This window comes from Pan troglodytes, chromosome 10, assembly GCF_028858775.2.
Source record: "Pan troglodytes isolate AG18354 chromosome 10, NHGRI_mPanTro3-v2.0_pri, whole genome shotgun sequence".
NCBI classification, from domain to species: Eukaryota; Metazoa; Chordata; class Mammalia; order Primates; family Hominidae; genus Pan; species Pan troglodytes.
In genome coordinates this window covers 74,134,054-74,158,726 of record NC_072408.2, presented here as the reverse complement: position 1 = coordinate 74,158,726, position 24,673 = coordinate 74,134,054, and the positions used below count along the sequence as shown (strand labels likewise).

The 24,673-nt window shown below is 36.2% G+C and overlaps 2 protein-coding genes across 6 annotated transcripts in view; one reads left to right on the top strand and one right to left on the bottom strand.

The window, feature by feature from the left end:
- Nucleotides 1-24,673, bottom strand: part of SLCO1A2 (solute carrier organic anion transporter family member 1A2) — a 151,243-nt gene that overhangs the window by 95,970 nt on the left and 30,600 nt on the right. The window contains exon 2 of one of the 5 annotated variants that reach the window (XM_054664484.2): nt 10,074-10,200. The exons of the other annotated variants lie outside the window; for them this stretch is intronic. The gene's annotated coding sequence lies outside the window, so the exon portion shown is untranslated. The remainder of the gene's footprint in view (nt 1-10,073; nt 10,201-24,673) is intronic. 5 annotated transcript variants of the gene reach the window in all.
- IAPP (islet amyloid polypeptide) lies at nt 8,564-15,667 on the top strand. Its single transcript, XM_001144800.4, has 3 exons — nt 8,564-8,679; nt 9,012-9,106; nt 13,924-15,667. Exons 2-3 carry the CDS (start codon nt 9,027-9,029, stop codon nt 14,111-14,113), a joined length of 270 nt encoding a protein of 89 aa, XP_001144800.2. The 5' UTR covers nt 8,564-8,679; nt 9,012-9,026; the 3' UTR covers nt 14,114-15,667.

The following is a 24,673-nucleotide window of genomic DNA, read 5'->3' as shown; positions in this document are numbered from 1 at the left end:
ACCCTTCATGCTCAAAACTCTCAATAAATTAGGTATTGATGGGACATATTTCAAAATAATAAGAGCTATCTATGACAAACCCACAGCCAATATCATACTGAATAGGCAAAAACTGGAAGCATTCCCTTTGAAAACGGGCACAAGATAGGGATGCCCTCTCTCACCACTCCTATTCAACATAGTGTTGGAAGTTCTGGCCAGGGCAATCAGGGAAGAGAAAGAAATAAAAGGTATTCAATTAGGTAAAGAGGAAGTCAAATTGTCCCTGTTGCAGAGGACATGATTTTATATTTAGAAAACCCCATCATCTCAGCCCAAAATCTCCTTAAGCTGATAAGCAACTTCAGCAAAATCTCAGGATACAAACTCAGTGTGCAAAATTCACAAGCATTCCTATACACCAATAACAGACAAACAGAGAGCCAAATCATGAGTGAACTCCATTCACAGTTGCTTCAAAGAGAATAAAATACCTAGGAATCCAACTTACAAGGGATGTGAAGGACCTCTTCAAGGAGAACTACAAACCACTGCTCAGCAAAATAAAACAGGACACAAACAAATGGAAGAACATTTCATGCTCATGGATAGGAAAAATCAATATCATGAAAATGGCCATACTGCCCAAGGTAATTTATAGATTCAATGCCATCCCCATCAAGCTACCAATGACTTTCTTCACAGAATTGGAAAAAACTACTTTAAAGTTCACATGGAACCCAAAAAGAGCTCTCATTGCCAAGACGATCCTAAGCCAAAAGAACAAAGCTGGAGGCATCACACTACCTGACTTCAAACTATACTACAAGGCTACAGTAACCAAAACAGCATGGTACTAGTACCAAAACAGAGATATAGACCAATGGAACAGAATAGAGCCCTCAGAAATAATACCACACATCTACAACCATCTGATCTTTGACAAACCTGACAAAAACAAGAAATGGGGAAAGGATTCCCTATTTAATAAACGGTGCTGGGAAACCTGGCTAGCCATATGTAGAAAGCTGAAACTGGATCCCTTCCTTATACCTTATACAAAAATCAGTTCAAGTGGGATTAAAGACTTAAATGTTATACCTAAAACCATAAAAACCCTAGAAGAAAACCTAGGCAATACCATTCAGGACATAGGCATTGGCAAGGACTTTATGACTAAAACACCAAAAGCAATGGCAACAAAAGCCAAAATTGACAAATGGGAACTAATTGAACTAAAGAGCTTCTGCACATCAAAAGAAACTACCATCAGAGTGAACAGGCAACCTACAGAATGGGAGAAAATTTTTACAATCTACCAATGTGACAAAGGGCTAATATCCAGAATCTACAAAGAACGTAAACAAATTTACAAGAAAAAAAACAAACAACCCCATTAAAAAGTGGGTGAAGGATATGAACAGACACTTCTCAAAAGAAGACATTTATGCAGCCAACAGACACATGAAAAAATGCTCATCATCACTGGCCATCAGAGAAATGCAAATCAAAACCACAATGAGATACCATCTCATGCCAGTTAGACTGGCGATCATTAAAAAGTCAGGAAACAACAGGTGCTGGAGAGGATGTGGAGAAATAGGAACACTTTTACACTGTTGGTGGGACTGTAAAGTAGTTCAACCATTGTGGAAGACAGTGGGGCAATTCCTCAAGTATCTAGAACTAGAAATACCATTTGACCCAGCCATCCCATTACTGGGCATATACCCAAAGGAGTATAAATCATGCTGCTATAAAGACACATGCATACGTATGTTTATTGCAGCACTATTCACAACAGCAAAGACTTGGAACCAACCCAAATGTCCATCAATGATAGACTGGATTAAGAAAATGTGGCACATATACACCATGGAATCCTATGCAGCCATAAAAAAGGATGAGTTCATATCCTTTATAGAGACATGGAGGAAGCTGGAAACCATCATTCTGGGCAAAGTATCACAAGGACAAAAAACCAAGCACCGCATGTTCTCACTCACAGGTGAGAATTGAACAATGAGAACACAGGGACACAGGGTGGGGAACATCACACACACGGGCCTGCCGGGGGATGGGCGGGGGAGGGATAGCATTAGGAGATATACCTAATGTAAATGACGAGTTGACGGGTGCAGCACACCAACATGGCGCACGTATTCCTATGTAACAAACCTGCACGTTGTGCACATGTACCCTAGAACTTTAAGTAAAATAATAAAATAAAAATAAAAAAGAAATATAAACATTAAAAGATATTTTTTAACAAAAGGGATCTGAAGGAAATGAAGACCACAACAGAAGGAGAATTTTGAAAAGAAACCAGAAAAGAGAAAGCTGTAAATAGCATCCTCAGAGATAAGGATGGATATTACATCAATGAAACAAAAGCAGGATGCTATAAAAGAAGATTCAGAAAGCAAGATCTCTTGAAAATTAAAAATATGATTGTAGAAGTTGTTTTTTTATGGAAAAGTTCATAGATTAAGTTTAGGAAATTTCATAGAAGTTAAAGAATTAAAGAGATTAAAAAATAGTGAAAATATATATAAATAAACACAAGATTAATAAAAGTGTTTTGGGGGAGGAAAGCAGAGAAAATGGAGAGGAGACAAATATCAAGAAAAAATTCAAAAGTACTTTTCAGAACTAAATAACACAAATTTATATATTAAAAGATACACTGAGTTTCCAGCTCAGTCAATAAAAAAAGATCCACACCAAAGCATATCAGCCTGAATTTAAATATATCAGGAATACAGAAAAGATCCTAAGGACTTCTACAGAGAGGTTTTAAACAATGAAATATAAAAAATCAAAAACTGCTTTTCTTTTAGCCACATTAGTGGTTAGAATACAATGAAATAATGCCTTTATAATTCTGAATAAAAATAATGTGTTTAGAACTATGCTGAGAAACAAAAGGCCTCAGTCTTTCATGTGTCCATTCTCAGGAAGCTACTGCAGTATATGTTCCATCAAAATAAGGACGTAAATCAAGGAAACTAGAACAGTATTTTTAAAATGGAAGAATGATGGGAGTATTTCTCAATATGAAAGCAAAAGGATAAAAACAACTACGTAGCAATCCTAGAAAGCAATCAGTTTGGAGAAAAGCAGAAGGTCAGAGGCTATAGGAGAAAGACTTCCATGAGAATGGGCAGTGAGAGGGGAAGTTGGAAATAAGAAGGAAATATTATCATATGAAGAGTGGTCATATCATGTTTTATCATTCTCTGAGACAATTTGCAAGCCTAAAACTGAACAATCGAAAAAGAGGCAAATGTTAATTAGAAGAAAAACGAAAGGTTAAATAAGAAAGGACAATACTCACAGCATATTACTCAGTTCAATAGTAATCAGCATTTAGGTTGTTATAAAATCACGCCATTCATCAGAAATTAATAAAGCTATCAAAGTACCGAGACTATAAGACATAGAAGGCAACTGGAAGGGATTCCTGTTGATCCAACATGGGATAATTTTAATATGAAAAAGACAAAGGAAATCAAAATACATATAAAGTATATTTCAAAAAATGAAAAAGAAAAATCATATATCTTGCCTTTCTTTTAAAACTACCTCAAGGTAATCAAATAGTTAACAAGAGATGTTCTCTTTCATTGAAGAATTTCAACTAATAAATGACAAATGAATGACAGAATTAGACTAGCACTATTTTTCAACCCCTAATAAAAAGGATTTCAGGCAATTATCTGCAAAGATTGCTAAAACCAGTAAATGAAAGGCTGATAGAGAACTCAGAATGAACAACTTGCCTGCTATCTGAACCCACTGATCATTTTTAACCTCATAAAAGATATTATGTACCCCTTGATATAATGCAATAGGAAATAAACAGCATCACGTGAGACATATTCTTACCAAAATAATGGAAGCCGAATCATATCAAGCCTCTAGACCAAACTACAAGTATAGAGGAAATGCAAATGAGAAAGGAACGTGTTAAATGATACCACACGTATGCCATCAGCAAAATCCAGGATGTGGGAAATTCTACACAACAAATGCCCCCATTTTTTAAATATCAGTAATGAGAAAAATAACGGACAGAAAATTGTAAATTAAAGAGTCACACAGAGCAACCAAATGCAATCTTGTTTAGATCCTGAATCCAACAAACCAGTTAAATTTTTTTTTGTAGACAACTGGAAAACGTGAATGCTGAATGAATATTTATATTAAGGAATTCCCATAAATTGTATGTTTAGATGGGATAATGGTTTCATAGCTATGTTCTATAAAATGTCCTTATCTTTTATAGCACTAAAAAATGTACAGTTAAAATTATGTGATCTCTAGGATTTGTTTTAAATAATACAGTGGGAGGTGGGAGGAAAGTAGGTAGGAATATAGAGTGAGCAAGATAGATCATTTGTTGATAATTGCTCTAATTTTATATACATTTGAAAGTTCCCAAAAGAAACACTTTAAAATGTAAATAGAAAAAAGATGTACACCTAATATTGATATAATTCAAAAAATTTATTAAACTATTTTACGATAGTGGTAGAGAAGAAAAGTGAGGAGAGCTGAATCTTCTTCTTCTAATATGGGATATCAACATACAAAATGTAAATTTAATAAATCAACAGTGTCCAGAGAAGTAAATATTTTTGAAATGTAGAAACAGCTAAAATAAAGAAATGTAGAAACACCTAAAATAGTTAAAACTGTGTGGAGAGCAAAATTTATGGGTGGGCAGAATTAAGGCAAGGAACTACTGTGTTTATTATTAGTCTTCTAATACCATTTGAACACATACAAATTTGATAAAATGTAAAAATTATTTTTAAAATGATATATAAAACATCTTTTACTTTTAAAATGTGATAGGAAGAAGATTAATACATATTATGAATTATATCCTAACCTGACACTCATGTTTATCTTCAATCTCTTCTCATTTCTTCCCTTTATTCATGTCATTGTCAAAGCATGTTATGATTATGAATATGACTTGGAGTCATTTACTTCTCTAACTCCTCAGCAACCACCCTGGTCTAAGGCCTCATGATCTCACTGACATCATCTGCTAATAGATTTCCTGTTTTTACTCTTGCCACCCTCTAATTCATTCCACAAATATCCTGGGACAGGCAGATGAGAATTTGTCTTTCACTCTACACTTAATAGCTCTTTCACCTTAAGCAAGTCACTTATGTTCTTTGAATCTCAGTTTCACTATCTATAAATTAGAGCAGATGATAACCACCGTAGAGGTGTGAAGATGAAGTGAGATATCACATATTATTCCACATCCAGACTGATGTTTTAAAGTTGCGGGACAGTTTTTCTCCAACTGTAGTGTGTATGCAATTGCTAAGGAAAGATCATTTTTGAAATGCAGATTTTGATAGAGTGGACCCAAGGCGGGGCCTGAGATTCTGCATTTCTAATAAGCTCCCAGGTGATGCAAAAGCTGCCAGCACCTCATTCACACTTTGACTTAGCAAGGCTAGAGGGGATACCAAGATAAGTGACAGTGATGCTTGTCCTTTAGAAAGGAGATTATGCCCTTGTAAAGATAATCTAAATATCCACATACCTTCACTTTCATTAGTGCTACAGGGAGCATGTAAACTCTGAAGCTATTTGAGATTGGGATAGATGTTGATTTTACTAAACATTATATGAGACAGACCAGCATAAGGTCACATCTGGCTATAACAAAATCATTCAAGGTGTTGTAACAAGATATACAACTTAGAGAAAGCAATTAGCAATTTAGAATATGAAAATATAGATCATTTTTAACAAAAAAACAAATATCCTGGATCAGACAGATAAGAATTTGTCTTTCATTCTGCTCCTGAGTAGCTCTGTAACCTTAAGCAAGTCACTTATATTCTTTGAATCTCATTTTCATTATCTATAAATTAGGGCAAATAATAACCACCAAAGAGGTGCAAAGATGAAGTGGGATATCGCATATCAATTTTATGACTGTGCCTGACATATGGTAGTCCTTATAAAATACCAGGTCTTCCTTTTCTTTTTTTTTTTTATTATACTTTAAGTTTTAGGGTACATGTGCACAACGTGCAGGTTTGTTACATATATATACATGTGCCATGTTGGTGTGCTGCACCCATCAACTCGTCATTTAACATTAGGTATATCTCCTAATGCTATCCCTCCCCCCTCCCCCGACCCCACAACAGGCCCTGGTGTGTGATGTTCCCCTTCCTGTGTCCATGTGTTCTCATTGTTCAATTCCCACCTATGAGTGAGAACGTGCGGTGTTTCGATAGGAGATTTTCCTTATAACATTAGGGTAAGAGAGGATCCATTTTGAATGTTATGTTTGGCACCCTTAACATCTTAGAGAAAAAAAAAAGGTTATGAAAATAGAATAAATAACAATGTAGGTAATAAGCAAGTATTTTTGTCTAAATGAACACTAGACCATGAATCATAAAGCTAAGCTTTGGTCCAGGATTCAGCATTAACTAGATGTTTGATGTTGAACTTTATTTAATGTCACTGGCCCTGGTATGCTTTCTACATCACTGTATTTAATGCAGAACAGGTGAGACCCAAACTGGGGCTTAGCCCTCAAGGGTTCTTGGCTTTGTTCATGAAAGAGTTCAGGGGCAAGTTGGAGGTAGAAGAAAACAGCTTTATTGAAGAGGCGGTGTTACAGCTCTGGCATTTATAACTCTGTGACTGCTTCTGCAGGGCAGGGCTAACCCATATGCAGAGAGTAGCAGCTTACGGCGGTTTTGCAGTCATATTTATACCCACTTTTAACTACATGCAGATTAAGGGGTGGTTTATGCAGAAATTTCAAGGGAAGTGGTAGTAACTTTTGGGTCATCCAGTCATTGCCCTGGAAAGAGGCAGTAACTCCTGGGTGTTGTTATAGCAATGGTAAACTGACATGGCACACTAGGGGGCGTGTCTTATGGAAAGCTGCTTTCCATTGGCCCTGTTTTAGCTAGTTCTCAATTTGGTCTGGTGTTCAAGCCCTGCCTCTGGAGTCTAGTCCTGCCTCCTACCTCATATTCACCTTGTTAAGTACATTATCTTCTTACGGAAATGCATTATCCTTCCATTTCTTTTGATTTTTTTTTTCTTTTGGAATATCAGCAAATTTCACAGAAATATTAAAATTGTAGAATCATTGAATAATTAGAACAAGGATTCTAAACAAGTTTCTTTCCTCCTGAAATCTCTACCAAACACCTTCAAACAATGTTACAAAGCTTTTAAGAAGTATATGAAATCAATGAACTAATGTTTCTAGTTAGAGAACTTCAATTTTTTTAAGATTACACAGGCATGCACATTTTCACTGACAATTGAAATTTCTTTTATTTGCTTTACATGACACTAAGTTGTTCTATTAATAACTAAGATACCAAATATAATTTAGAAATACAAAAAAAGAGGCTGGGTGCGGTGGCTGACGCCTGTAATCCCAGCACTTTGGGAGGCAGAAGTGGGCGGATCACCTGAGGTCGGGAGTTCGAGACCAGCCTGACCAACATAGAGAATCCCCGTCTCCACTAAAAATACAAAATTAGCCATACATGGTTATGCATGCCTATAATCCCAGCTACTCTGTAGGCTGAGGCAGGAGAATCACTTGAACCCGGGAGGCACAGGTTACAGTGAGCCGAGATCGCACCCTTGCACTCCAGCCTGGGCAACAAAGAGTGAAACTCCATCTCAAAAAAAAAGAAAAAAAAAGAAAGAGAGAAAGAAATACAAAAAAAAGAAAAAGCAATTTGGAGAAAATTTTAAAAAGCAAATCATTTTAAAAGACAAACTACAAAGTACTGTGTGAGCTAAGCCATTCATAATGCTCTCATGGAGCTAACGGGAAACAAATCTGTTCTTTCAAAATAATTGTAAAATTTCTGTGTAAGAATGAATGGAAAAGGTCATCCAAAAACTACTTGACTACATATACCTATGGATCTCTATCTAAGTGCTGAAAAATGAATTTTTTTATTCATTTGGTTACGCAGCAGTTGTTCATTCTAATTTTGTTTTGTTCCCTGTCATATCTCTGGTACCTAGAATAATCCCTACCACAGAGTAGGTCTTCCATTACTCTTATGCTTTTAAATCTCCCCTCACCTCATTGTAAATGACTTTTGATTTCTCTTTTATGCCTTTTTATACACCTTCCCCTTATATCTCCATTTATTCCTGAAGCTTCATGGGATTCAGCCATTGAGGTCACTTGGGTTTAGATATACCAAAAGTCTGTGATTTCTCTGTTTGCATATATGCACATTTGTTGTTATCCTTACCCTTTTCTATCAGTTCCTTATCATAACATACACTTAATTCTTGGAAATTCACTCATGTCTTACAAAGATGGCAAATTCAAACTTCTGCTGTGTATGACACACCATTAACTGCACAAGGACACTGTGTATTTGCTATGTTAATATTTACTGATGAGTTAATGTAATAATGGCCCATCTGCTTCTGCTGCCTGTGAGGTACTTTCTATCTATAGGGATGGAAATTAATGACAGAGGCTCTCTGAGCTGCCTGATGTCAGAGCTGAGAAAGGTGTGAGGGGTCTATAAGAGCTGGATTACTAGTTAGCAAATGAGGGGGTAAATATTCCAGTGGATACAAGCTTGGACTCTTTTCTTGAAGCTTTCTTTCTATCAGAAGCATTTGCTGATATTGCTGACATTGAAACATTAAAAGGTAAAGAATTTCCTATTTCTGGGAAAGTTTTATTTATTTAGAGAAATGCACACTTGGTGTTAAATTCATGGTTTATTTCAAAGAGAGGCTAAAGGGAGAATGTATTACAATATAAATGTTCAGATTGCTTAGAGAAGGAAATTGGGAAAGTAAAAATCTCGAAATTACTTGAAAAGTGGACAGTATTAAGGGACTGTATCAATAAAAATTTTGATCCTTGTAAATTATGTTTTAAAAAGATGTTTCTTTTAAAAACTAAGCTCTAATTTAAAATTACATCAATTAGAACTGTAAGAAATCTCTTGATTTCAGTGCTGGATTATTCTTTGCAGAAAATTTGAGAAGCAATGTGCATCCTGAAGCTGCAAGTATTTCTCATTGTGCTCTCTGTTGCATTGAACCATCTGAAAGCTACACCCATTGAAAGGTTGGTAACTTTAAAATCCTGTTTCTTTGTAACTTTTGTAAAGTGTGAGAAAATTAGAATTAAATACTGTCAAATAACTACAGCCTTAGATTTCTGACTATATCATGCTTAAGAACAGTACCTTCAGCTATTCCATTGTTCCTTGAATTCTGTGTTCTTTAAAGAATAACACCAGTGGCAAATAAATATCTTTGATGGAACTTCTGACAGACAGGAATGGATAATTCCAGTTTTGTCAAGAAATATACTCTTGGAACTTAGAGGGGCAAAGCCAGAACATGAAGCAGGAAAAAAATCAAAAGGTAGTAATTTCTTCTATATTAACCTGATACTGAAACAAACCAGAGAAACTTAACTAAAGCATATATTTTTATACCAAGTGGATTCTTTTTGTATATATTACTTAGATTTTTGTTTTCCTCAGATGTCTCTGGAAATGTTAAAAACTTTTACATCTTGTGGAAATGAAAATGTATAGAAATAATCAGGAGCAAATTAATGTTTTTAAGAAATGAAACCTAAAAGAAGTAGTTAAAAAGCCATTTGCTGTTGGGGGATTTATTCTATATTGCTAGCTAGCTATTCTGTGAGTGAAACAGATTTATAAAAAGTTATTCTTCATATTACTTCTAAGCTGCTATAAACTTAATACTTTTTAAAATTACTTTCAGTAGGTAGCATGTATGTCAGGATTTCCTGGGAAGTCTTATTATGAAAGGTTTCATGTCATTTAAATGGTAATTAAGGACATCTAACAACTATGTCACGTAAAACTCTTAGAGTAGTTAAAATTTTCAAACTGAGATTTTAAAACTGTAATTTATTTAAAGGGTTATTAAGTTCAAATATGTGCATAAGTCATAAATAACATAGTGAGGATTTGTTTGTGCCTAAATTAGTTTTGCTCCATATAGTCTTATGGGACTGAACTTACACACTCTTTAATACCAAGGAGAATTAAGTTTACCTTTGTAAAGAGTGTGCATGTCATATTATAATTCTTCTCATTAGAATGATCGTCATCTTGTCTTTGTTTTCCTTCGAGGTAGTTTTTCTTGGAAGCCCATAGCAATATGCAAAGATTTCTACAGCACCTACGTATAATAAATAGCAAGAATCATTATCAGAGGCTTTTTGTCATTTCAAGGCTTATTTAGTTTACAGGGTGTTCTTCTCAGAACTGACTGTAATTTTCTATTTGCTTTTTCTTGGATAAAAATAACTTTTAAAATGACATGAAGTTTCTGATAAGCAGAATATCTGAATGATGACAGGAAAATCAGTAGTATTTCCTAGTATATCTGTTTATATCTTGATACTTTCTTTCAATAGATATAGAAATTTACTAAGCACTTTTACCCTCTCTTTTTTTATTTCATTTTGAGACAGGGTCTCTCTCTCTCTCTCTCTCTCTCTCTCTCTCTGTCTCTGTCACCCAGGCTGCTGGAGCACAGTGGTACAATCATGGCTCACTATAGCCTTGACCTTCTAGGCTCAGGTGATCCTCCCACCTCAGCCTCCCAAGTAGCTGGGACCACAGGCACCTGCCACCATACCCAGCTAATTGTTTTATCTTTATTTTATAGGGAAAGGGTCTCCCTATGTTGCCCAGGCTGGTGTCAAACTCCTGGGCTCAAGCCTTCCTCCTGCCTCAGTCTTCCAAAGTTCTGGGATTATAAGAGTGAGCCACTGAACCCAGACCATTATGTTTTTATAGATGTTTGTTTATTATGAGAGAAACTTCACTTAGAAATAGAGCAATATGTAATATAATATTACTTATTATAAAATTATTTTGATGTTAGTCTCACAATCTTTAACTTTGAATTATTAGAAATCTTGTAAAACATTCTTCAAATTGCTTTTTAATACGTTGCCTGAAATGAGTATGTTTGAACATTTGTTAAAGGGAGTATGATTTGTCATGCTGAGATGTTAAATCATGTACTATTCTACATATCTCACAGAAAGCTAGGAAAATCTATGTGGAAAATGTGTCAAATTTTAAACTCTTTTTAAAAAATAAAACTAACATTACTCAATGTCATTTTCCTCACAAAATTTAATCATCTCATTTGAGATTTTTTCAATTTGTAAATGTATGAAATAGGATAAAAGGATCACATACTTTCCCACCAACTTTTTTACACTCCCTTGTAAATATCTGCCTGGCAGGTAATCAAAGGATAGTTAAAAATATAATTACATAGATGCCAAGATGCAATCACTAGGATCTCCCTGCAGGAGCTCACATACTTCCACAGATGAATGTTAAGAGCTGAGAGCAGGGACTCACTTTAAAGTCATTTTGAAAACTCTGGAGAGACAATTTAAAAGAGAGGCAATTTAAGAGTTATACTTTGGCTTATTGTCATCTCTGTTTAAACTCTCTTAAAGTCAAGAATTTCCATGTGTGTATGTGCCTGTAAGTGGTCAACAGCTTTAATGTTTGTTACTAGCTCATATGTTACCTGTCCAGGTAGTCAATGAGAAAAAAATGCCTGAAACCAGGGAGGTAATGCCTTTTATTAACCATTTCAGACAACTTTTTCCATCCTAAAGATTGCTTTAGATAGAATCTTATATATACTGAATAGTATATTTAGATGAAAAGTCTTTTTTAGAAAAGCAATTTCACAAATATGATAAAAACATAAATGCTTTTACTATTTCTTCTAAGTAGAATGATGGCCCATCTAGCTAACTCAAATAAGGTAACATTTTATTTAGAACAATTTTAAATTATATTATTGACCTTCCAACCAATTATCAAAATACCACTCAGCATTTAGCATATAAAGTATTTCACACTGTGCTTCGGTCATATGCTAAACATATCTTGGAACAGATATTTACCTTTGAACCTTCTCAATTTGACCCATAATTTTCCTTTATTACTTTTTTTGAGATGTTTGGACCAAATTCCAATTTTTACTGTTTTTCAAGAAAAGTAAGTATTTTAGAATTCAATGCAAATGTATGAAATTACTAGTTCAATCCTTAAAGCATAAATCACTCTTTTGAAATGTACATTGGTCATATTTATGGTACCTTCAAAAATAAATAATTGAACAGATAGTGTGAATGAGATTGATATAGGTTAAATAATTAGATCCCAAAGTGGTTTTCTTTGCCCAGATAATTTGTTCAAACATTTGTCAGCATACACTTACATTTAACAAGTATCCAGTTCACCTAATGCTGTAAGAAGTTTTCTGTACTTAGGAAGAAATATGGGAGTAAAATTAAAAAAACAAACAGTTTCACATAAGATTATTAAATATTTACTCTTAGGCTATCTCTACTTAGAGATAGAGATAATGAAATACTCCCCACACAAGGTAAACACAATGAGATAAATCCATTGCATTTGAGTCCCAGATTATGCATATCCACTGGCTCCTGGACATTGAGTTTTTAGCCCTATAACTATTTCATTTTCCATTTACCCTAAGTTTCACCAATATTTTGATTTCTATGGAGCTGAAAACTAAAACATTTCTCTAACTTTCCTAATAATCAGCAAAGAGGAAGCAATGTTATTATTCTGCATCCATTTCCGATATCGTTTTAAAAGCACATTGAAGCAAAAGGCTGTCAAAAAAATAGTTGGTATACAAATAAATGTCTTAAATAAAAACATAAGTTAAAATTAAATGCATTATTTAATGTGTGGTTATGATTTCTGAGTTTATAAGTATTATTATGCACTTCCTCCAGGTGGCTAGAAAAATGTGATGAATATTAATACCATTGACATAAAAAGTCTTTTGGTTTTAACATTTAACCTAGTCTTATCATTAAAATTCTTGAAAGCATAAGATCCAAGCAGGAAAATGTATTTATGCTAAAAGTAATAAAACTCTCACATTGCAATAGAGTACCTGAACAGGTGATAGATTTGATTCTTTTGGAGACTTTATGATATTCTCTTTTTTTGACATACTTTTTATGACATTATTTTTTATTTTATTATATTTCATTTTATTGTTTTAAGAACAAAGCATGATATCTACCCTTTTAATTTTTAAGCATGCAATACATTATTCTGGATTATGTGCAAAATGTTGGGCAGCAGATCTCTAGAGCTTAGTCATCTTGCTTGACTGAAGCTGTACGCCCAATGGTTAGTAACTCCCTATTTCCCCCTCTCCCTTGCCCCTGATAACCACCATTCCACTCTTTAACTCATGAATTTGACTATTTTAAATACTTCATATACATGGAACCAAGTGGTATTTATCTTTCTATGACTAGCTTCTTTCACTCAACCTAATGTCCTCAAGGTTCATCCGTGTGTTGCATATTGCAGAATTCCCTTATGACATTTCTTGCATAACACTCCTGATTCAATTATCTCAAGGAACTTAAAGACTAAGTAATGCTGCTTTATTCTTATTGGAAAGATGTAGAAATAATTATTTTTAAATTTCTTCATATTTCAGATTACATATAAATTTTACCTTCTAAATTCTTTTTATATATTAAAAATAAATTCTTCAAGATTTTTAAAAATGTAAGACAAAGACGCTGTTATTTTGATTATATGTAATATATTCTGAATTTCCAAAGGAAGACTTTTAACTGAGAAATGCAACATTGACTGTAATGAAAGATGTTATATGGTTTTCAATTGTTATTTCAAGATGTCAAAAAAAAAATCTCAGCCATCTAGGTGTTTGCAAACCAAAACACTGAGTTACTTATGTGAAAATTGTTTCTTTGGTTTTCATCAATACAAGATATTTGATGTCACATGGCTGGATCCAGCTAAAATTCTAAGGCTCTAACTTTTCACATTTGTTCCATGTTACCAGTCATCAGGTGGAAAAGCGGAAATGCAACACTGCCACATGTGCAACGCAGCGCCTGGCAAATTTTTTAGTTCGTTCCAGCAACAACTTTGGTGCCATTCTCTCATCTACCAACGTGGGATCCAATACATATGGCAAGAGGAATGCAGTAGAGGTTTTAAAGAGAGAGCCACTGAATTACTTGCCCCTTTAGAGGACAATGTAACTCTATAGTTATTGTTTTATGTTCTAGTGATTTCCTGTATAATTTAACAGTGCCCTTTTCATCTCCAGTGTGAATATATGGTCTGTGTGTCTGATGTTTGTTGCTAGGACGTATACCTTCTCAAAAGATTGTTTTATATGTAGTACTAACTAAGGTCCCATAATAAAAAGATAGTATCTTTTAAAATGAAATGTTTTTGCTATAGATTTGTATTTTAAAACATAAGAACGTCATTTTGGGACCTATATCTCAGTGGCACAGGTTTAAGAACGAAGGAGAAAAAGGTAGTTTGAACCTTGGTAAATTGTAAACAGCTAATAATGAAGTTATTCTTGACATTAGAAAATCAGTAATTGGACCAGGCGCGGTGGATCTTGCCTGTAATCCCAGCACTTTGGGAGGCCGAGGCAGGCAGATCACAAGGTCAGGAGTTCGAGACCAGCCTGACCAACATGGTGAAACCCTGTCTCTACTAAAAATACAAAAATTAGCCGGGGGTGGTGACACGTGCCTGTAATCCCAGCTACTCAGGAGGCTAAGGCAGGAGAATCGCTTGAACCCAGGAGGCGGAGGTTGCAGTGAGCTGAGATTGCACCACTGCACTCCAGCCTGGGTGGCAGAGTGAGACTCGTCTCAAAAAAAAGAAAGAAAATTAGTAATTGTAAGTACCCCTGATAAGCAAATTAGTAATTGTCAGTACCCCTGTTAAGCAATTCCTTTTTGCAGTATATTTCTGAAATGACAGAATGCTGTTTTAAAAACAAAGAAATAAAATCCTGCTCCTGACTCGGTCAAAATATTTTTTAAAGTCTATTGTTTGTTGTGCTTGCTGGTACTAAGAGGCTATTTAAAAGTATAAAACTGCTTTGTATCCATGAGGGTTTCATTGTGTGTTAGCAGCAGTGAGCTTCTATTAAATGTATATGTCGTTTATTTTGTTTAAGTGGCTTTCAGCAAACCTCAGTCATATTCTTATGCAGGGTATTGCAAAACAACTTGTGTTCTATTAATCGTGTCTTCAATTAAAAGACCACAGATTTCTGGAAACTCTTTGCTGTATAAGAATTATTTCTTTTGTTTAACAAATTAGACATTCCTGGCAGAGGTTATGTATATGATACACTTTTTTTGATAGCAGCTGCAATGTTGGACAGAAGATGAAATGCTTTGCTTTGAGTCAGATTCTTATGAATATCTGCTTTTCCCTGACTTTGAGTTAGGTAGCTTTGGAAGTAGCATTAATTCAGATAAACTGCCATCATGCTGCATTATGCCATTTCTAAAGACACTCAACTTGTACTTTTAAAAAAATAGAAAACATAAGCATTTCAATCTAAGTGGAAATTTGACTCATTGACTTACATTTCTACGTTAAAATTTCCCTTTATGAAGTGTGCCTTAGGTTACCAAATTGTAGAGGCTTTCGTTGGTGGTGGTAAGTGGTAGTGGTAGTGAGTGTATAGAGGCAGGGAAATATATTTATAATAAATTCTATGTCATGAATTACATATTGAAATAAATAGGTGAATATACAAATTTATATTTGTGATGCTCAATTGTTGGTCCTTCTTTCAAAGTGGCCTCAAACCCAACATTTCAAATTGAATAAGGTACAATTAAATTATAATCTCTCAAACTTATTTGAAAAATTTCCCACAATAGTCTACAGTTTTATTGCATATCACACCTATATATGATATAAATATGTACAACAAAATATGTAATTTATAATATGTCAATTTATAATATCAACATTATATTTAGGTTTATAAATATTACATATATGGATTTGTTATTTAACATTATAATTTATTTCAATTCCCCCATCTCTCTTTCTAGTGTTAACAAAATTTTAATGAGTGCATATCATGTTCAAGGACATTGCCTATGGTAGCATACAATTCCCAGGAATTAAACAAGAAGAATTATGAATAGTAACCCAACAACCTCTGGTGCTAGGGACTAAAACATAGTTAGAGTGACTCTATAACACAAAGGTTATTATATGGATACAGCAGATATTAATCGAAGATTTTATTCTGAAGTTTATTCATTCAATTTCTTACGAAAGTGAAACATTTAAACAAATTCAGCTTTATTTCCTTAGTTAGGTTGGTATTTGCAGCTCAGTAAGGAATCAAATACGTAAAGACTGAGAATACCTTACTGCCAGGGAGCTTACTGAGTGTATTCTCTGGTTTCTCACAACTACTTTGGGAAAAAAATAATGAGAATAACTAAATTATTGTAATTGGAGGTACCAACAGTAAAATTTTGGTGACTACGTTTATCTTAACCTTTCTCATGGTGTCTAGGTACATGAAATCATAGGTACCCTTGAGTAACCTGAGTGAGTTAGGCTTCCAAGTGCTAGAATGGGTAGCTAGGCAACCATGAGCAGGGAAGAGAGGGCCCCCCAACCCAACCCACACCCCCATTCCCCCACTGCCCCAGCCCCTGACCAAGAATTATCAGGCGACTATCAGCTGATGGTCAGGTGATTGTTAAATTGTCTCTCTAAAATAATAACTGGTCGTAGCCAGCACCAGAGAAAGGTAGACTCCCAATAGGTAGAAAACACCTAAAACTGATGATCGGCAGCTTCCAGATAAGATCTCAGAAGTTGGGTGAGTGGGCTTAAGTATGTACACTAAGAGAAAAAATGACAGAGTTTAACTGGTATATGATCCCAAAAATAAATGCAACAAAAACAAAAATAAATAAATGGGATGTAATTAAACTAAAAAGCTTCTGCACAGCTGGAGAAATAATAAACAGAGTAAACAGACAACCCACAGAATCGGAGAAAATATTTGCAAACTACCCATCCGATAAAGAACTAGTATCCAGAATCTAAAAGGAACTCGAACAAATCAGCAAGAAAAAAATAAATAATCCCATTGAAAAGTGGGCAAAGGACATGAATAGACATTTACTTAAAAAAAGATATACAAATGGCCAACAAACATGAAAAAAATGCGCAACATCACTAATCATCAGGGAAATGCAAATCAAAACCACAGTGAGATACCACCTTACTCCTGCAAGAATGTCCATTATTAAAAAGTCAAAAAACAGGCCGGGCGTGGTGGCTCACAGCTGTAATCCCAGCACTTTGGGAGGCTGAGGCAGGCAGATCATGAGGTCAGGAGATGGAGACCATTCTGGCCAACATGGTGAAATCCCATCTCTACTAAAATACAAAAAATTAGCCGGGCATGGTGGCATGTGCCTGTAGTCCCAGCTACTTGGGAGGCTGAGGCAAGAGAATCGCTTGAACCCGGGAGGCAGAGGTTGCAGTGAGCCAAGATCACGCCACTGCACTCCAGCCTGGCTACAGAGCGAGACTCCGTCTCAAAAAGAAAAAAAAGAAAAAAGTAGAAAAACAATAGATATTCATGTAAATGTGGGGAAAAAGAAATGCTTACACAATGCTAGTGAGAATGTAAATTAGTACAACCTCTCTGGAAAAGAATATGGAGATTCCTTAAAGAGCTAAAAGTACATCTACAATTTGATACAGTAATCCCAGTATTGAGTATCTAACCAAAGGAAGAGCAGTCATTATATGAAAAACACACTTGCACACATATGTTTATAGCAGTACAATTCACAGTTGCAAAGTGTGAAGCCAACCTAAGTGCCCATCAACTAATGAGTGGATAAAGAAAATATGGTATTTACCCACTATGGGATACTACTCAGCCATTAAAAGGAATGAAATAATGTCTTTTGCAGCAACTTGGATGGAGCTGGAGACCATTATTCTAAGCGAAGTAACAACAAGAGTGGAAAACCAAAAACTGTATGTTCTCACTTACAAGGGGGAGCTAAGCTATCAGTTATGCAAAGGCACACAGAGTGATATAATGGACTTTAGAGATTCAGAAGGGGGAGGGTGAGAGGGGGCCAGGAATAAAGAACCATCAGTCAGATATAATGTACGCTTCTTGGGTGACAGGTACACTAAAATGTTAAAATTCACCACTATATAATTCATCGGTGTAACCAAAAACCACTTGTACCCCAAAAGCTATTGAAATAAAGAAATGATAATAAATTTTTAAGAAAGAAAATGGCTGATGCGGTGGTTCACACCTGTAATCCCAGCACTTCGGGAGGCCGAGGTGGGTCAGGAGTTCAAGACAAGCCTGGACAACATGGTGAAACCCCGTCTCTACAAAAATACAAAAATTAGCCGGGAATGATGGCGGAAGCCTCTAATCCCAGATACTTGGGAGGCTGAGACAGGAGAGTCGCTTGAACCTGGGAGGCAGAGGTTGCAGTGAGCCAAGATCATGCCACTACACTCCAGCCTGGGCGACAGAAGAAACTCCGTCTCAAAAAAAAAAAAAAGAAAGAAAAGAAACGAAAAAAGAAAGAAAGAAAATGAGCTGACTTATCTAAGATCACATAGTCAGGATGGATTCAGGATTGAAACTGAATATTGACTCTGAAGTGCAGACAATTTCTCTACATCATGTCCAAATAAAAATATTTTTCTTTTACTCCCACTTTGCACTGTGTTTTATTAAATGTCAGACCATGCCAAATCAGTCTGTCTTGAAACTGGACACACAGGTCAGGCAAAAGAAGAATGGGACTAAAATAGTTATTCACTTTGTCTGATATTGAGAATAACAATCTTTACCCTACCCATTATGAGATACTTTTGCTTTGTTTTATTTTGTTTTTTAAGGTTTTAACTGGAAGAAAGTTAAAAAAAAATTCAATACACTTATTAAATATTTCCAACACTGAAAGATTGCTGGTAGCACATCTTTTTTTTCTTCCAAAATCCAAATGGGATTGTCCTATTTTCTTTGTTCCATATACAACTAAGAACATTTTCTTCTATGGTTCAATAAAACCTTTGCCGACTAAATAGACCCACATCCTATAGCTGGTCCCTTAACGTCCTCCCCATGGAATTTTGGTCTATATTTTCATCTGCCTCATTACTGCTTCCCTTGTGCATTAACCATCCCATACCCCACACTCACCTGCCTCCACGTTCCTGCTTTATACAACTTGCTGCCTTGAAATATCCTTTCCTCACCTCTGGGATCTACACTGTACCCTGGTTCTGCTCAAAGACCACACTGTCCATGGAGCCTATCATGATTCTTTCCGTCATACATAGATAAGAGTCTCACACAGATAAGAGTCTATGTAAATACAGGTTCTGAATTTACATAGACATTCCCTCAGTCACTGAACATGTTTAGTGAGCTTATTTTTATATTTGATATGATATTAGTGGTTGGGATTTTGAGACCACCTAGAAGAAGTTCACAGGTTCTACCTTATTTTTTGGTTATGTATGCTCAAGTGTTATTTCCCCATCCAGCCTGTAAACTAACTGAGGTGAAGGATGTATGAGTCATCTCTGTAATCCCCACAACATTTAAGCCCATTATGTGCCTATAACAGATGCACAATACATATTGGTTGAATACATTTACTCTAGGAATAATGAAAAAACAAATTATTTTAATATAAATTTATAATTTAATACAGTGTGATTAAGTTGATAGAGTGTGGCATCTTATACTCCCTTTGTAAAACAGGGATAGTAATATCTATCTTGAATAGTTTTCTTGAAGATTAGAAATAAAATATGTAAAGTATCTGGTATATCTTTAATGTCCAATCAGTGATAACTGAATTAACAATGATAACTACACAAACCAAAGAACCGTATGGTATTACAGTGGGTACTTTTTAAATTCATTTTATTAAGAATTTTAAAAGAGACACAGAAGAAAAAAAGTCAGTCACAAAAGCGGGTACAAAACAATGCAGAGAAAGCTTCAAAGATGAACAAAAAGGGAAATAGAATAATGAAATTAATCTACCCAAATCCTAAATGAGATTTGCATAAGTAGATACCTTCCCTGCTCCAATAACAAAATGACACAAAGAAACTTGTACCGCACAACCACATCTAGAATTACGAAATGCTTAAAGAACCATAAAGATACTGGCTCTGAAAATCCACCACTTCTCTGTGGGAACATTCCTTATGGTATTTAGAACAAAGGTTATCATCAGTAAGAAGCGGCACACAAACCCTTAAAAGGATATCACAGACAATATAGAAACAGCATATCTGGTAAGTTTATCAGAGTTGTAAGTAGATTAGAATAGCAGGAAGAAAATCTAAAATACTAAAAAGGTATAATTTAAGTAGTTAGAAATCTTACCACATAGATAACAAACTGCATTAATAAACTTTTTAAAACTTGAAATCATGGAAAGGCATTATAAAAAGAAAAATTAAATATATCAAAAAATATGTCCACTTAGTTTTTCTTTCTTTTTTTTTTTTTGAGTCGGAGTCTCGTTCTGTCGCTCAGGCTGGAGTGCAGTGGCGAGATCTCGGCTCACTTCAAGCTCCGCCTCCCAGGTTCACGCCATTCTCCAGCCTCGGCCTCCCGAGTAGCTGGGACTACAGGCTCCTGCCACCATGCCGGGCTAATTTTTTGTATTTTTAGTAGAGACGGGGTTTCACCTTGTTAGCCAGGATGGTCTCGATCTCCTGACCTCATGATCCGTCCGTCTCGGCCTCCCAAAGTGCTGGGATTACAGGCGTGAACCACTTCACCCGGCCAGATTTTTTTTTAAAAACTCTTTTTTACCTTCATGGACATAATGCCCTGATTATCATATAAATATATAAATATGAAACCTCTGCAATTGAAATGCTGAAAATTTAGTATAACTTTACGTGAAAGCTAGGAGGCTGTGGTCCCACATACAGCTATAATTGTTATAAAACTCTCTTCTGGTTTCTGATCACTCACTTCTTTGTATTGACTCCATGCTTCCACTTTGTAAATACAAATAACCTGATCAAGCAACAGATCTTGAGCAGAAACTCTGTCCAGAATTTACTCCATAACCTTCTATAATTTGAAATTCATTCTTGTGCATAAGTGCTTTTTAGTTGAAGAATCTCCATTAAAAGACAAATCCTTCTTGAAATAAAAACTCTCATCAATATCAACTAACAGTTGAAGTTAGCTAACAGCTGGTTAAGAGCAAAGCTCTAAGAGAACAGGATAGGCACCTTAAGCAAGAACATTGGTAGAGGACTGGTAGGGGTAAACTGTGAGGAAAGCAAAACGGAAAAAGAGCAAAAGAGAAGAGCATGAAGGAGTCCTATTACCGTACAATGTCTCTGGTTGGGCTTTGAGACCCATATACATTTGCAATCACTTTTCTTCACACAACTGGGTGTGATAAGGATTTAAAGCATCTATTCCACTCTGGTTTTGAAATCCTAATTTGTTAACCTGGAGGATGGGTAGAGGAGGCTGGCATGACAAGACAGGGAAAGGAGCAAGACAACAGAAACAGATTTGTTTTTCTGAAGCTTCATCAGCCTTCTGAAAACAGTATTTGATCCTTACGAGGTGCTTAGAAACCATATTTTTCCAGAACCCCTCCTGCAGAAAAGCCACTGGAAAATAAAAGAGGATATGAACCAGAACCAAGCCCTTGGAGTACCCAGATATTCAAACTCAGTTTTCAGAGCTTTATTTGATTTCAAGTTTATGATTATTATCTGGCTATGCCAAGAGATATTGTCTAAGTGTTTTCAACTTTCATATTGAAGTAAAATTTAAAATGTAAAGAATGTCCTGCTGTGTTGCTGAAGAGCAAAAAGTCAATAGGATACTGAAAGATACTATAGTAGGGTCATTGGTGCAATGGGAAAGACAGGATTTTTGGAATCAGGCAGACCTTTGTTAGGATACTTTTTTAAAACTTTGAATACAGTTCTTGGCTTATTTTTGCTTCAGTTTTCTTATTTATGTATTAAAAAAACAATATCTGCCTTGCAAAGATATGAGGATGAAATAATGTATAAAAAGCCCTTAGCATATAACAATCCCTAGTGATATGGTTTGGCTGTGTCCCCACCAAAATCTCATCTTGAATTGTCGCTCCCATAATCCCCACATATTGGGGGAGGGGCCAGGTGGGAGGTGATTGAATCATGGAGGTGGGTTATTCCCACACTGTTCTCATGATAGTGAGTAAGTCTCACGAGATCTGATGGTTTTATAAAGGGCAATTACCCTGCACTTCTCTCTTGCCTTTTGCCATGTAAGACGTGTGTTTGCTTCTCCTTCACCTTCCACCATGATTGTGAGGCCTCCCCAGCCATGTGGAACTGTGAGTCCATTAAATCTCTTTTTCTTTATAAATTACCCAGTCTCAGGTATTTCTTCACAGCAGTATGAAAATGGACTAAAGCAGTAAATTGGTACCGGGATTAATGGGGCACTGCTGTAAATATACCTAAAAATGTGGAAGCAACTTTGGAACTGGGTAACAAGCAGAGGTTGGAATAGTTTGGTGGGTTGAAGAGAAGACAGGAAAATGTGAGAATGTTTGGAACTTCCTAGAGACTTGCAGGGCTTTGGAGACAGGAAAATGTTGGAAAGTTTGGAACTTCCTAGAGACTTGTTGAATGGCTTTGATCAAAACACTGATATGATATGGACAATGAAGTCCAGGCTGAGGTGGTCTCAGATGGAGATGAGGAACTTCTTGGGAACTAGAGCAAAGGTGACTCTTGCCATGCTTTAGCAAAGAGACTGCTGGCTTTTTGCCCCTGCCCTAGAAAATTTTGAACTTGAGAGAGATGATTTAGGGTATCTGGTGGAAAAAATTTCTAAGCAGCAAAGCTTCAAGAGATGACAGAGCATAAAAGTTTGGAAAACTTGCAGCCTGACATTGCAGTAGAAAAGAAAAACCCATTTTCTGGGGACAAATTCAAGCCAGCTGCAGAAATTTGCGTAAGTAACAAGAAGCCAAATGCTAATCACCAAGATGATGGAGAAAATGTCTCCAGGACATGTCAGAGACCTTCACAGCAGCCCCTCCCATCCCAGGCCCTAAGGCCCAGGGAGGAAAAATGATTTCCTGGGCCAGGTCCAGGGCCCTCATGCTGTGTACACCCTTGGAACTTGGTGCCCTACATCCCAGGCACTCCAATCATGGCTAAAAGGGGCCAAGGTACAGCTCAAGCTTGGCTTCAGAAGATGCAAACTCCAAGCCTTGGCAGCTTCCATATGGTATTGACCCTACGGGGCACAGAAGTCAAGAATTGAGGTTTGGGAACCTCCACCTAGATTTCAGAAGATGTGTGGAAACACCTGGATGTCCAGGCAGAGGTTTGTTGTAAGGGCAGGGCCCTCATGGACCCCTGCTAGCGCAGTGCAGAAGGGACATGTGGGGTTGGAGCGCCCCCACAGAGTCCCCAATGGGATACTGCCTAGTGGAGCTGTGAGAAGAGGGCCACTGTCCTCCAGACCCCAGAATGGTAGATCCACCGACAGCTTGCACCGTGCACCTGGAAAAGCCACAGACACGCAACACCAGCCCATAAAATCAGCCAGAAAGAGCACTGTATCCTACAAAACCACAGAGGTGAAGATGCCCAAGGCCATGGAAGCCCACCTCTTGCATCAGCACGACCTGTATGTGAGACATGGAGTCAAAGGAGATCATTTTGGAATGTTAAGGTTTAATGACTGCCCATTGGATTTTGGACTTATGTTGGGCCTGTAGCCTCTTTGTTTTCGCCAATTTCTCCCATTTGGAATGGGTATATTTACCCAATGTCTGTACCCCTATTGTATCTAGGAAGTAACTTGCTTTTGATTTTGCAGGCTCATAGACAAAAGGGATTTGCCTTATCTCTGATAAGACTTTGGACTTGGACTTTTGAGTTAATGCTGAAATGAGTTAAGACTTTGGGGGACTGTTGGAAGGGCACATTGTGTTTTGAAATGTGAGGACATAAGATTTGGGAGGGACCAGGGGCAGAATGATATGATTTGGCTGTGTCTCCACCCAAATCTCATTTTGAATTGTAGCTCCCATAATCCCCATGTGTCATGGAAGGGACCCAGTGGGAGGTAATTGAATCATGGGGGCGGTTTTTCCCATGCCGTTCTTGTGATAGTGACCTTTCACAAGATCTGATGATTGTATAAAGGGCAGTTCCTTTGTACTTTTCTCTTGCCTGCCACCATGTAAGATGTCCTTTGCTCCTCCTTCTTCTGCCATGATTGTGAGGCCTCCCCAGCCATGTGGAACTATGAGTCCCTTAAATCTCTCTTTATTTATAAATGCCCAGTCTTGGGTATTTCTTTATAGCAGTATGAAAATGGACTAATACATCTAGCAATACAACACTAATTTTTAACCATAATCATTACTAAAATTCTAGGGTACTGTGGCATTGACCAAAGCATGAAATATTTAAAAATATTATGCCACTTCACTACTTTCATATATGGCCCTTTCTTGATTCTAAGACTTCTGAAAAAAAATAAGAAAATATGTAAGCCCACAGGTTAAGATATTTAGGAGATTCTAATAGCTGCAACTGGTAAAATGCTGCAAAGGTAGGATTTGTCTTCCAGAGTATATGCAAACATAGACCTAGACCCTTTTGTACCTCATCATTGTAAATACCATAATACAGCAATCCAATGGATGCTTAAATGTGACTATTTTTAAGACACA